Source organism: Larus michahellis, chromosome 1, assembly GCF_964199755.1.
Source record: "Larus michahellis chromosome 1, bLarMic1.1, whole genome shotgun sequence".
NCBI lineage: Eukaryota > Metazoa > Chordata > Aves > Charadriiformes > Laridae > Larus > Larus michahellis.
The window spans coordinates 46,249,303-46,264,709 of NC_133896.1; the positions used below are offsets into that span (position 1 = coordinate 46,249,303).

Sequence of the window (15,407 nt, forward strand, 5' to 3'; positions counted from 1 at the left end):
ATACTAGCCTCTTCTTTCACCTCTCACGACAATCTTTGTTCTGGGAAAGAGCCGAGTGTGAATGCCAGCAAAGAGATACCCAGCCTAACTGTAACTTTGTTGAGCATAAGAAAACCCAGATATTACTCTTTTATGAGTTTATATGAATGAAAGCAACAGGAAAAAACTATTAAAGGATGACAATAAATAAAGTGAAAGAAGTTTTTCTGGTGGTACAGATCAGCCCCAGAAACAGTAAAGATGGTGTCACAGATACCTCTCTGAAGCAGTACAGAGCTCTGAAGTCAGGAGTGTCGGCGTACCACAGGCCACAGCCATAACCAAAACCAATCTCTCTAGCAAACAGGGCGGTAAACACCCAGGTTTTTTCTCCACAAAATCCTCTAATAATATACATCTACTTGGGCTAACTTATCTGTGTCTTTTCTATGTTTATGTTGTTGGGTTTGTTGTTCTTGCCACGGAAGTTTAAAAAAAAAAAAAAGACAAAATTAAAGATTACTACATGGTTAGGATTTGCCTTCTCTTTTACTGGTGGCTTTGGAACACTTTATGTTGGAAGAAACCTGTGAAGGAAAACTAATAAATAACTATGTTTTTTATTTCTTTTTTGTTTAAATTTGAAGTATAGTTATTGGGTTTCCACTTTTCAATATACTCCCCTTGCCTGATGGTATTTGCCAGATGTAAGTTCCTTCAACATAGGGAAGAAAATGAAAAACGTTTGGACAAGCCTGAAGGTGGAGACGTAGCCATAGACTTCACTGAAATAGTTCTAATGAAAATCCACAGAAAGGCTGTGGATTTATACTTTATTACCTTATACTCAGAGACGTCAACAGGTATTTATAGTAAAGCTTTCTCAGCAAAAGACTACAAAACAGTTCTGACACTGATATTTAGAATAAGGTGCCTAAGACCACTCTGATTTTACCTAGAATGAAACATACATGAAATAATATGTGTAGCAGAAAGCTGGAACCTCATATAAAATGCGTGTAGGGCTTTTTACCACCCATTTGAACTTTTCCCTCCCTCCCCCTATCCTTTTATGCACTTGTGAGAATTATCTGTCCATCTGCACACACGTATACAGGCACCAATGGACTTTACATGTTTCAAAGTTTTGCGTCACCTTCTCCACCTTGCATTATGGTTAACCTGAAAACCAAGAAAGCTTTAGCTGTAATGATCACTTGCTTTTCTCTGTCGTTCTGAAGGTTGCAATTCGCTAACATCTTGCAAAACTATTGTTAAAAGCCAAATACATCCTTGTCTCAGCCATGTGCAGAAAACTTTCTCTCTCCACAGACTACGTTACACACCCAAGTTCCTGCAATCACTGCACAAGGGAAAACATTTAATTTCAACCTGAAATGACTCCATATTTATTTTTTTCAAGTTTGATTAAGGAAGTGATAATCCCTGAAGTTGGGGGGAGGGTGTGGTGTTCTAGAATGTGAAATTAATTAATTTGATACATTTATTTCTGATCTTCATTAACTGTACACTCACTGGCAGAGTGACTTTAGAAGTGCCTGATGCTATGAAACCAACAGCCTAAGGAGCATACCAACAGATCTTTTCTGTTGGTTCCAAGCAGAACGCAATGGGCTTGCAAAATTGATAACTTACTACATTAAACACAGACTTTCCAAAGGGACGCAACTACACAAAACAAACTGTTGTAATGCATTATCTTGGAGACTATATCTTGACACCATACTTAGGATGAAATGATACAGAATATAAACATTTTAATAGCTGCACCTTTATCTATGAATCAGTTTGTTTTAAAAAATAGTTAATTAACACGTTTATTCATTTTTTTAGCTAGCTGCGATATGCAAAAGATTCTATACTGTATCTAGTAGACTAGATGAGATTGCCATACACTGAAAAGCTATGGGTTTTAAGAAACTACATTTAACGTGTTTTCTCAGTCAATATTACAGTGACAGATGAAGAAAATTTTACACTCCACGCAAATCATTACATCAGCCATTCAATGACTTTCTTTCCAGAATAAAGGAGAAAAAAAAGGAGGTTAAATGAGAGTGAAAAAAATCTTTCAATAAATAGATATAAAAGAATTTAGACTTTATCCTGGAGAAGGAATACACTCCATTTTGAAAGTATACACTCCATTTTTACTGCTTGAACTGACTGAGAGAAAACAAATAATATTCAGGATTGTACTCTGATTATACTCTAGGCTATAATCTAGTCTATACTCCTCCACTACATCAGCTTTGTCATTCAACTTTTAAAATCCAGCATGAATAAAGTATTGTTCTTTATTTTCTATTCTGTAGTACAGATTCACTTTTTGTATCCTAAAAAGCGACAGGTTTGTTTTGAATTCAGCTAAGTAATTTGCTACAACAGGATGTGCATTAATGCAGTATAGTAGGGTACAGTATAGCATAGGATAAAACACTAATCCTGCATTCATAGAGGAAGGAAAGTTTCCAGCCTCATACTTCATACTATGTTCAAGACCATAGATGGACCGCTAACAAATAAACAGCTTGATGTTATTGTTCTAAGTGAAAGGTAACTTGTTATTTAGGAAAATGTTTAGCTATATAACAGCACAAAATAGATACATTCCCTTAATGTAATGATTTAAATTATTCATTATCAGTAAAAAAAATCCTTTTCACTCTTGAGCGTTCTCTCGTTCTTGCAGAAAGCAAATCGTCATCAAATGGCCTAAGAGCCAAAAGCAATCAAAAAGTAAAGGTGTGAAGCTTAGTACTACTAAATACTAAAGACCAAATACTGCTTTGGTCTTTAAAGTGGATGCAGATTTAATGCCTTGATTTATTGTACAAATGCTATAAAGCACACTTTAGCACAACAATAGCCAGGTCCTAAATAAGGCAACCCCTCCATAAATCTGTATTTTGCTTAGCCGCTAATTTGACCACTAGTTAAGGTCACATCAAGCAAGAACTTTCTCCCCTAAAATGAGGAAATGGAATCTCAGAAGAATCTGCTCTAACAGGTGTGTCTAAATAAAGAGAATATGGGGTTTTCCTCATAGGCTCTGGCAGAAATTAAAAAAAAAACCGTGACATGCTGGAGCAGGTTTTACTGTGGATATCTCTGCTAACCTTGAAATCTGAAAGGCTAGCTTCATCATTTAGTTACAACTAGCTATCACAAGACTTACCTCCACCATTTTTCTGACACAGATATGGGAATCGCCACACATTCCCCAATCCCACAGAGAATCCAACTTGTGCCAGAATATATTGGAGTTTGCTGTTCCAAGCAGGTCTTTCATCTTCCACATCTGAGCCTTCTTCAACATCTACATCTTTTTCTTCCTGATCATCAACCATAAGTTCACTCTTCTTAAAGGCATCATCTGAAGAGTCTTCATTAGAGAGAAGGTCCTTAACTGACTCAATGACCTCATCGTCTAGTTCTCTTTTCACTACCTTGCTGTTCTTAGGCATTTGTAATATGAGAAAAACAGTAAGGAAGCCAAGTTAAGCTGAGACAGATGGACAAGTGCTGAAGAAAGCTCTCCCTCTGCTTGACCAAAAATACTGAAGAAACAGAGAGTAGATGGTGCCTGATGAGTCCTTGATAGCAGGGAATCAACAGTAAGGACTTCTGTTTCTGAACGTTCGTTCTACTGAAAGTATCTGTGAAAAATAAAAAAGGATATTATACTATTATGCAGAAAAAACTTAATCTAGAAATCATATGCTTTGGTTTACCGATTTCTGCTTATCTCAACAATTTGACAAGAGAAGAAAAAGAGAAGAAAGGGATGTTAAACCACTTCCAAATTGTAGGAATTAAGGCCACTCTTTGGTCTTTAATATTTATGTAGAACACATTTAATTCACTTGCTGAGGGGTTTTTGTTTTGTTTTATTTCCTAAAGACTAATAGGCTAATTGCCCATATTTTGACAGCATAACAAGATTCTTCTTATCAGGCATAATGGGGTATCCACTTTATATAAAAATTTAGGAGCCCAATTCCATTACTGCCCGACTAAACAAATGTGCTTGAATTACTAAAAATATATTTTAAAGTAGATTAAGTTTTTCAGACCATTTCAGAAAGTCATGCAGCAATCAATATAGGATGCACCTAGTGCTTCAAAAGCAAGGGTGACTTATTTCCCCGTATTCTTCATCAAGGAATATATAATCACAATCATTTTTTCAAAGCAGAGATCCTCATCTGTTATAAGCTTTGATGCTTTAGATAGTTTCTTAGAAATAGGAAATAATTAAGCACATCTGAAACACCTGAAAAGCTGTAACCAAATCCATTTAAAAGGCCTGCTCTTTCAAACTTGTATGTACAGACACAAAAATGCCTGCATTTGAGTATGTGTTTTTCTTTAACACAAGGAATCATCTAAAAAGACAGACAGACTTGCTTGCAGCTGCCATACTGAAGGTAACCGTAAGATTTTGGGGAGGAATGTTTTTCGATAAATTCTTTACTAATCACATGGGATGAAACTAGTATGTGCAAAGCCATCTGCACAATTAAGAGTCTTAAAAGGGATTTAGATTATGCATTAAGCTTCATGAAAACCCTAAAGAGGGAACACAGAAGGAGTCTAATCAAGAGCTGCTAACTCATGAGAATCAGAAATTACTCCAGGATACACGGGACCTTTCAGCTTTTGCTTATGGACTTGCTGCAGCATTTGGTCCATAGTATGAAGCCTGTATCACCATGTTCTGATGAACTTGCAGGTGAGCAAGCACTGCAAGGTATTACTGGACTGTCAGCCCAATAATTGAGAGATCAAGCACCTCATGGCTGCTTCAGTGACAGGCCAGAAGGAAAGACGTTAAGCCACTGGAACCCAGCCCACAGCTTATCAAGATGAGACTCACAACAGAAATAAAACCTCTTTCACCACAAGTACTATCAGCAGCCTCGTGGCCGAGAGGACAATTACCTTTTTCAATAGTTTCCAAGGATTTGGAAGCTGAACTTCACTCCAGTTGCCTACTAAACTCCATTGTAACCTCTTTTCATTCATTCCCCAGACTCCTCTCACTGCCTTCTCACTTCCCCTCTCCCTCCTGTTCTTGCCTCTTCTCAGCAACTCCAGCTCTGGCAGTCAGCCCAAATTTTTTTTAAGCACAGTAGAGCCTACTGGCTTGTGATCTGCTTTTTGCTCACCGCTGTCACTGGAAGAGTTCAGGGCCCTACAAACCTTCCTTCTGACATGGTGGAACTAGTATCAGGCTTTCTTTTGACTGATAACAGCTCTTTAAAAAAAAAAAAATCAAGTGTCTGAGCTATACACAGAACCGCGTAGTGGGGAAAGAGAGTTGTTAAAGACAACAGAGAAATCCTAATACTGTATCCTGTATATCAATGTCTGTCTGCTCAGGCCTCTTTTTATCTGTTTCATCTTTCAAGTTGTAAACTCTTCAAAGGACTACATCCTCTTCTACTCTATGTATAGTTCAGTAGCTCCTAGTTATGACTGAGATATCTAGGTAGAACCAGAATGCAAACACCAATAACACATTAAGTTGAAGTATTTAAGCAGTCCTAATGGAGCTTTGGGACTAGCAGTCAGAGCATCCGATACTTCAACCACTACTTTAGTCGCATTTCAAACATTTCTTTTCCTTTTGTTCCACTGATGTAAATTAGAGCAGCTTCTCAGTTCCAGTAATTAGTAATAAGTTCAGGGAGTACGTTAAAATTAAACCATTTTCTCTCTGTATTTAATATAACAGCTGCTTAAGTGAAACTACATCAGTATTCGTCTGTAGGTCTGAAATTCTTCTCTAACTGTAATAAGCAAAAGATATTTTCAGTCAGAGGCACAAGCTGTCTATCAGTATTTATTAAAATGTTTAAAAAGGTCATATCTGTATTAATTAATTTAGGTATAGTAACTTGCAGGGCACCAACATGATTTATCTGGAGTTCTCACAGATGAGTCAATTCCAACAGAAATTGCATCATTCTGTCCTGTCATGCATTAAACATTGCATTACTACACTTCAGAGTAAACTGGGCTTGATACTTTTATTCCCAGCACAGTATCATATTAATTTCCCTTTCATTAACCTTACATTAAGCAGGATGTTATCAATAGTGCTGTCACTGTATAGACCTGCAATACTTGCCGGGCTTGAGGAAATGTGGGAGGCATGCTCAGCAGACTGGTGCTTGCTCTAACAGAACTGGTTTTCTAATTAAGTATGTATCACTGGCCAGACTGCATCAAGGATGCAGGACAGTCCTTCAGGATACATCACAAACCCATAGTTGGTCTCCAACTGTCAGATTTAACAACTTGTTCTCTGGACTAAAGGGGTCAGTACTAAACCCAATGAGGAGTCCTACCTCACCAAACACTACCATCAGGTGCAAATGTTCAAAACGTGGTCCCAGCTGGTTTGTGCAGGGAGTCTGCCCTCCTGTGCTCAGCACTCCCAGCACAGAGACAGGCTGAGACACACACACAGAAGCCTCTCTTTTTGATCCAAGTATCACCCGCACAGAAGGCAGACACCAAATTGCTCAGCCCGAGCTAGGTGTAGAGAAGAGTGCTCCCCAGTGAAGACTGAATAGAGAGATACATAGTAAAGTTAATCACCAGCACGGTTCGGATAAAAATGAGCCACTGAACAAGCTCTGGTTTTTTATACACAGCACTGAACTTTATCACTTCTACCTCTAAAATCGTATTTTTGGTTCCCTCATCATTTGGATCTAGTCCAGTATTGAAGTTCTCTCCTATGAGGACAGGCTGAAAGAGTTGGGGTTGTTCAGCCTGGAGAAGAGAAGGCTCCGGGGAGACCTTATAGCAGCCTTCCAGTACCTAAAGGGGGCCTACAGAAAAGATACGAAGGGACTCTTTATCAGGGAGTGGAATGATAGAATGAGAGATAACGGCTTTAAACTGAAAGAGGGGAGACTTAGATTAGATATTAGGAAGAAATTCTTTACTGTGAGGGTGGTGAGGCACTGGAACAGGTTGCCCAGGGAGGCTGTGGATGCCCCATCCCTGGAAGTGTTCAAGGCCAGGCTGGATGAGGCTTTGAGCAACCTGGTCTAGTGGGAGGTGTCCCTGCCCATGGCAGGGGGGCTGGAACTAGATGATCTCTAAGGTCCCTTCCAACCCAAACCTTTCTATGATTCTATGATCAAACAGTAATCAGGAAATACCATGCCAAATTCTGTTAAACTGCTCTTTCAGTTAGCTCCACTACCAGATACCTTCTGCGCAGCCTTGTGCAGGAATACAGCATTATGTGACAGGACTGTTTCTCCTAAGTATTATTAAAAAAATCTACATAACAAACTGCTATATTTACTAATGAACTACAGCATTCAGTATCGTAGACTCAGCCATTACTGGGATCATTTTAAACTCCAAGTCCTAAATCTTGTCACATATGTTAAAATACTACTGTACTATACTATTACCAGCACCTTGGATTAAAAGTAAAATGTCTAAAATATAACTTAGCCTTATTAAAGCCGTTTGTTTGGAGGGCTGTTGTTGGTTGTTTTTTCTTTCTTAGATCTAGATCACGGAATTTGATCAACTGATTTAATTCTGGTTTCCAGGCAGTTTCACTCATCCTTTTTATAACTCAAATGATGTCATGTGTCAGATGAAAACACTGAAGGGAAATTTTTATTATCACATTTACTGGAGAATATAATATTTCTCTGGACTTTTCCACAACTGAAATGAACAAATAAAGATGGTATCCCTTTTCTTATGTAAAACCTCCTTTTAAAAGAATCTGAAATTAATCTTAAACTGACCTGACAAGTGTCTGTATCGTTTGAGGGAATTTAACAGAATGGAAATTGCTGGTTCAGTTAGAAGAACATTTCGAAAATTATTCTGTCATTGAATTCACAGTAATCAATAATCTGAGTTAGTATAAACGAACTTTTGGGAACGACTTTCTAAATCAAACAAGTCAGCTAGATTTTTATGATGTCTTACTAGCATTGTCCTCGATATGTTAAAATCTCAACTTCTTTCTTACCCTGACAGATAAAACAGTGAGTCTTTTTTGACACGTCAGGCAAACTGCAGACCCAGACTTTCTTTCTCAGAACACAGTGGGTTATTTTCTTCTAAGGAAGAAGAATCAAGCCTTAATGCATCAGCATACAGAAGTAGAGTAACCTGATTAGACTGCCACATTATTAGCAGATTAAGCAATAGTAATCCCTTGCGACAGGGAATTCAGACCCAAATTAGCTCCCTGGGAGATCTGGGCTCGTTATAGAACTTTTACTTCAGCTTCAGGCCCGCATTCAGAAATGCTGGCAAAGGGAGATAAGACCTGTAAAGCCTCCGCTGACCAAACGGCGTGTGTTTGCTGTGAGACTCAAAGGAACTTCATTAGCCAAAGCACCCAAAGACACATTGAAAAATTCTGCTGTTCACCCTTTTCTCCCAATCTTTATCCCAGACGTAATGCCTAGTAAGGGAGTTATACTAGTTCTGTCCAACACTGCCTGCTCCTCTTCATCCTTACACTGGTAACGAATCTTACGTCAGGCTCCTTTTCAACGCATCTTTATGAGACAGCTCTGCATGCCAACGCACAGACACCACTACACCAACACCATACTTCTAGTTCTTTCAACTGTGTAGTACCAGTAAACAATTAGAAGTTAGGAGGCTGGAAATTTTCACAATGTGTACAGAAAAATAGGTACAAAAAAATCTCACTTGCTTGCAAATTTGAAAGTATAATGAGTACAACTACCCCATGTTCTTGCAATTACAGCACAACTCTCTATAAAAAGCCATTTGTAAAGCAATTTCATGTTTAAAACATCCCACGATACTATTCCAACAACTGATACAACTAAAGAACTATAAGCCATGCTTTTCTGACATAAATTAAAATGTGAATATTTTTACATTCCATTCCTTTTTAAACCAGCACTCTTCTCTGGAATGGAAAGCTCAATAAACTCTCCATTCTGTTCTAACTGTGTCCTTTATTTCTTTTATTACCTTATTTTTACATCTGATGAAAACACAGCAATTCAGCAAAATTATCTATATTCAAATTTTAATGCATTACGAGTAATCCTCAAATCTTCTTTGATCAAAAACGGTTTCAATCTTCAATGTGAGTTGGAAGGAAAAGAAAGAAGGGGAAAATCATTAAAACAGTGTGTTCATACTTTCATAAAAGACTGTCAAGAAAGTCCAGACAGAAAATAACTTTCTAGAAAGCTACTATAACATCATAAAAAATAGAAAAGGGAAAGAATGTGTACCTTTTTAAGTTCAACAGTTGCCACTCAAGGGAGAAAAAGATTAACGTTCTGTTCTTCAGAGCTCTGCGTTCTCCGATGAAGCAGTCAACATACCAACATGAAAAATGCAATATAAAGCTACAGCCAGTTCACATTACCATAATCTCAGCTTTGAAGGCAGACTGTGGTAGCACAATGTACCAGCCCAGTCCCACAAGCCTACGTCTTAGGCTCCTGTTCACAAAATCCCCACTTCAATTCCCAGTGAAGAAACCAGTATGATTCAGCAGAGGACCCAGAACTAAAAGTCAGGATTCTCACCATGGCAGACAATCATAAAAGATCCTGACTGATATCCATGCCAAAGGTTTCAGTCTGTATGAAATCACTGGATAAGAATTATATGCAAAAGTGAAGAACAGGAGGAAAGAAATGTATAAAATGCACCTCAAATACGAGTCTATAAGTGAGGCAGAAGAAAGCATGATGGGAACAACCAATATACAAAAAGGCAAATCAAAGTTTGAGGAGCAAATAGCTAATGACCATCATATTTGAGTGAGAAAGGGAGAAAGAGGGCTGCAGGAGCAAAGCGGGTTCTGTGGGAGTACCGTGATTGTGAAGAATGGCCATCGCAGGGGGGATGTGCGTGCAGATAATTACTTCAGCAAGAGTTACGCTGTGTTACAGTACTCATTGCACCGACTGAATTACTGCTGCAATGCAGCATTGTGTTCTTTGGCGGAAATAAGAATATGCGCCATAGTCCTTTTGCCTAGTCAAGCCCATTTTTATCTCTCTACTCAAGCGGTCATTATGCCGCTCTTCAGCGTGAACTACATGACGTAGCATTTTGCCCTAGCTAGTTTAATGCAGCCTGTCAGTAACAGACAGAGATTCAATAGCTACTTAACTCAATCATAATGAAAGATAATTATATTCTATACAATGAAACTTACATTTCTCTGCATTCTTCAGCGATGTTATCGGAGACACACTAATGCATGTTACACATACTACATTATAATGCAAAAAAAAAAAAAAAGAGAGCTCTTTCAGCTATGGAAGGCTTGAAAGCACTAGAAAATGTGAATGTTTTTGATTATGGAGTCTCCATACTAAATCATTTAGACTATAGCAAAACTATTTAAAGACACAAGACTAAATTCACACCTGCTGCAAATACAGGTAGTTACACAGACTTCAGCGACACTGCACCTGTTTAATATTGCTGGGAAATTTGTTCTCAGTTTCTACAAAATATATTTCCTGACTTTATCTTACATCAGCAACCTGAGCAATCTCAAAGGCAGACAATTTCTCTCCCCGATTAGTCTCCTTAAATTTTAGTTACTGGAGAATACTTTCTACTATTATAAGATAAACACAATTGATTTGACAAGAATAGTAACATTTCTTTCTTGGAATTGTTCATTGTCAATAGATTTGATCTTAACAACTTGTATGACTTTTTCAAAATCACTGGCCAAACAAAAATATCTGAGAGAGAATGTTACAACCTAGAGCACTTGAATGTCAATTTCCTCTTTTCATTGGATGCCATCTCTAAAGACTTTATTGGCCTTACTGTAGTTTCTCACCTGGTTTCACAGACTTCTCACTATTTTGGTCTCACAGATCAACTTCACTGAAATACTTCACAGACTTACATGATGTGCTAACTGTAATTTCCTATTCAGATGGAGAAAAGGTATCACTTATTCTGCCGTCCTTTCCTATATGTAGTGTATTAAAGCACCAAATTCAGCAGTTACCACTGCTCCAGCTGAAGCGGAGTGAAGTAATCTCAGCAATTCTGACAATACTTAACTGTAAATTGGTCAAGTTCAAAAGGCATAACTGCTGGCAACTTGAAACAAAATCTCCATTTTCTAAGTTCACCATACAAGCTACAACAGGACCACAACTTTATTATAAAATCTTATCACACTTCTGAGATGGGAAACGATATAAAATATTTCATTCAAGTATCGAAGTTATTTAAGTCGTAAAATCAAGTAGTGAAAGTTAGACATTATGAGATACATAGCTGCCCCAAGACCTTAATTCTCTGCCTTCAGAGCTTCTGGATGGATCAATAAGTAAATCAAGCAGTCCTTTGGAAGAGTTTATGCGATTACTTCTTCATCTGTTTTTTATACATAAGCAAAAAATCTGAACTGTTCATAGATAGGTTGGCAGAAATATTGCTTCTCCTCAAATTGGATTACTTAATTTCATTATATAAATCATGCTTTTGTTAAGTTTTGTTACAGTAAATCCCTATGTACTTAAAAAGAAAACAATTAATATCAGTTCCACTATAGATGATCCAACACTGTAAATCTTCTCTTCCAATTTCCCATCTCTTCTCCATTTTGGCTGAAGATGAGCACACTGAATCATTAGCACTGCAGTACACATTTCTGACACTTGAAATGCAAAAATACTATCATTTGCCAACGGCAAAAAAAACTATGTTCCCAAAGTGGGAAACAGACTACTGGCACCATGAGTTAGATTCAAGGCGTTGCTGTACATGGAGTTACGCAACCTTTTTCTTTTCTTTCTCCCATACAGAAAATAAGGAACCCCTAATCTGAAGAGTGAAGGATAAGAATGAATAGCTCTATTTCAGTATAGGCTTCTGGGAAGCTCAACCCAGTTATTGCCATTGCCTAAAGCAACTGTTCTGGCAGCTACCATTGCTCTTTCATGCTGCTTTGTATGGGCTTGTCAGGTTTTGTGCATCCAGTTCTTCAGTAGAAGAGCGCCCAGTTATCATTTGTTGATGATACTTTTTTTCCAAAATTATTCAAGAACATTTCCTGAGGAATGGCAAGGTTACTTTGAATCAAATTTCACTGAAGAAAGGAGTTGATTAAGTTTTGAGATGCCACCTGCTGATAAGTCAAAGTTATTCTGCAACCAACTGAGAATTCAGAGATCTTTAGAGTCACATGGAAAAGTTCTCACTGGTATCATCATCTTTTACAATCCATTTCCATGCCGATATATAAACTTTATGAGCAAAGGACCCAAAGCTGTTCTTCCAAAATCAACAGATATTTTGTCTTTTGGAGCAAGAACATTATTCCTTGACATAAGTGAACCAATCAGTGCAATGGAAAGCAGCTGGGGACACAGGTGAACATGTCCTTAATGTTTGGGACACTTTTAGTTGTACACTAGAGAATGTCAGAAAAAAATCTGTCTTCCCAAAAAGACTCCTACCACAAATACTTCCCAAGTGATGTAATTCCATACCACTTCTGCAGCAATTACACCAATATATCTTAACTGTGCAATTTATACCAAAAGGAATAGCTGTAAATAGTAGCTGTGTTTCTGAATAACCTGTGATATTTTTTTCTTTTCTGGTAAATTCAATATTTTAAAACTTTTGTGCATACAAGCTTTTGCAATATACAGCAGAGAAAAGAGACCTGACAGAGTTGTTCAGTCTATAAGGTCCTCATCTGCACTAATACTTTTTCACTTGCCTTGCCTGTAAGAAAAAAAAAACCGTAAGAATGACAAGACACTAAACGTCAACAGGAATCAGCTTATGGGGCAAAACGAGTTTCAAGACGCCTTAGCTGTCTCACTTACTCAGTTTCACTACTGGTGGCACATCTGAACAGCTATGAAATGGCTCGGTTTTTCATGCACAGATCAAAACCCATGGGATTTTTTGATCTCGAATGTGAAGTGCAGAGCTGAGCCCAAAGGGAGCGTTTGATATGCACCGAGTGCAGGCTGTAATTCTGCCATTATCCTAGTATGGTCTACATGTAAAGTAAAATCTTATATATTATCCAAGACAAAACTAAGCCATCTTTCCTAAGTATTTTTTTAAAGTTTCCTTTTTAATGAGATGTTGATAATGGGAAACATGCTACTAAATTGAAAAAAACGGAGTATGTTGTCATCGTTTTTTAGCCAAATGTAGTAAGCTCTCTGTATAATACACCCAGTGCACATATACATCAGATAACAAAATCTTCATTTATCCTTTTCTTTGGAGGGGGAAACCAAGATTTGAATCCCTGTCCTATCATATGTCACAGTGACATACTGACAGTGACATCCTATTTAAAAATAATTCGGCTTCTCTTAGAAATCAATACCACGGCACTGAGCTTGTTATGTAGCAATGCCACACAGAAAATAAAATGGCTGATGAGGATGAGGTCTTGACTACATCTTTTACAAATAAAACAAAGTGCAATTTACTTAAATAGAACAAATCCCATTGCGACCTCTCATGTGGCAGGTCGGTGTGACTGGGCAGACATTTCAATCGTCCCAGTTACTTCCACAACAAAAGCAAAGTCTTGCGAAGAAATTCCAGTTTGCTCTAATACTAGCAAAATCCGAACAAACCCAGCCAACATGGGCATGGGAAATAAGAAGAATTAGTAAGAAAATGGAAGAGGGGGAAAAAAAAAAATCACTGGGAGAAAACTGTAGGTATTAATCTACCCTATGGATATGCCGTAGTACACCGGGGACTGCAACCATTAAAATCCCGCACAGAAAATAAATCCAAGACGCATAAAGGTCGAGCAGAGCTCCTCATTACCATACCCACCCAAACATGGCTGACATCGGGGTGCACCAGCCCCCGGCCCTGTGCGGGGCGAGGGATGCGGGGGGCGGCGGCGACGCCCACGATCGGCGGCAACAATGCACCGCCCGGGCGGCCCCGCCGCCACCGCCACAGGGAGTCTTCCCCGCTGCCCTCCCTCCCTCCCTCCTCCGCCTCCACCCTGCCCTCAACACACGGCGACGGCAGCAGCCCTCGCCCTGCCGCCCCCCCCGCCCCGCCACCGCCACCACCTCCGCCTCGCACGCTGCCGCCGGTACGAGGCGGGGAGGGAGGCCCCCGCCGGCCGCTCCCTGCGGGGCTGGCGACGCGCCCGCTCCATCGCCAACCCGCAGCGGCGAGGCCCGTCCCGCTGCCGGCGAGGCGGCGGTGCGGGCGGGACGGAGGGGACGGCCCTCGCCCCCTCTGCCCCTGCAGCGGGCGCGACGCCGTCCGTGGAAGGTGCTTTACGCAACGCGCGGGAGATGAATGAAATGCCCATCGCTCGTGGTAGGGAAAGGATGTAATTTCCCCGCCCCTCCCCCCCCCCCATAATGATTATGAAGATGATAATAAAATAAAATTAATAATAATAACAACAACAAAAACAGCTCCGTACATCTCACATCCTTAGAACCTACCGCTTAGCTAAAACACATGGGCGGCTTCCACGGGCACTCGCTATTGTCTCCCGAGGGGTCGGCTCCCCCCCTGCTAGCGGGGCGAAGAGGCAGCCTCCCCCCGGAGGTGAGGGGGGGAGCTGGGGGAAAGCCCCCCCAGCGCCCCGCAGGAAAGCGGACACCGGGCGGAAAGGGGACACCCCCCCCCCCCCCCCCCCCGCCCCCGCGCATCCTTCCCCTTCCCGCCCGGCGACACGAGGGAGGCGGCGGGCCGGGCCCCGCTCCCCCCAGCGCCCCCCACGCACGGCAGGGCTGTGAAAGCGCGGGTCGCGACGGAGCCCAGCCCGCCCGCCCGCCCGCCCGTCCTCCCCCCGCAGCCCCGCGTAGCGCTCCGCCGCTTCGCCTTGCCTTGCCTTGCCGTGCCTTACCTCCGCCCGCGGGGCTCGCCGGGCTCCAGCTGCGGCAAACGGGGGGCGAGGCGGGGGGGGGGGCCGTGTGCCCCCGCGGGCGCGGGGTGGCGAGCGGGGCCGTGCGGGCGCGGGTCTCAGCGGCTGGCAGGCGGCGGCGGGCACATGTGCCCAGCCCTCGCTGCGGCGGCGTTTAAAGACAGACATAAAAGCGGCTGGGGGGGAGAGGAAGGGGGAGGGCAGCGCCGGGCCGGGGGAGCCGCACCTCCTGACGCAGGGAGGAGCCCCCCCCCTCCCCGCTTCCCCCCCCCGTTCCCCCCCCCGCTCTTCTCATCGCCCCGCCTGCAGCAGCATCCTCCCGGGCGGGGAGGAGGCAGAGGCGGCAGCGGGAGGAGGAGGAGGAGGAGGAGGAGGAAGGAGAGGCCCGCCGCCGCGCCAAAAGCCCTGCGGCCGCGCTCCGGCACGGCGGGTGCCCCGTCCCCTGCCGCCTCCCGCCCGAGGCGTCACGGTCGCCGTGTCCCCAGGTCCCGTGTGCCGC

General features: G+C 41.5%; 1 protein-coding gene across 2 annotated transcripts in view; it reads right to left on the bottom strand.

Moving 5' to 3' along the window:
- Positions 1–15,167, bottom strand: part of SLC6A15 (solute carrier family 6 member 15) — a 38,327-nt gene extending 23,160 nt beyond the window's left edge. Inside the window, exons 1-2 of one of the 2 annotated variants that reach the window (XM_074574448.1) lie at positions 14,891–15,167; positions 3,179–3,659 (exon numbers count right to left, since the gene is read on the bottom strand). In XM_074574448.1, coding sequence (XP_074430549.1) covers positions 3,179–3,467 — 289 coding nt within the window. In that variant the 5' untranslated portion in view covers positions 3,468–3,659; positions 14,891–15,167. Of the gene's footprint in view, positions 1–3,178; positions 3,660–14,483; positions 14,677–14,890 lie in introns of those variants that run through there. The other variant, XM_074574458.1, reaches the window with a different exon arrangement.
- Positions 15,168–15,407: the final 240 nt, after the last annotated feature.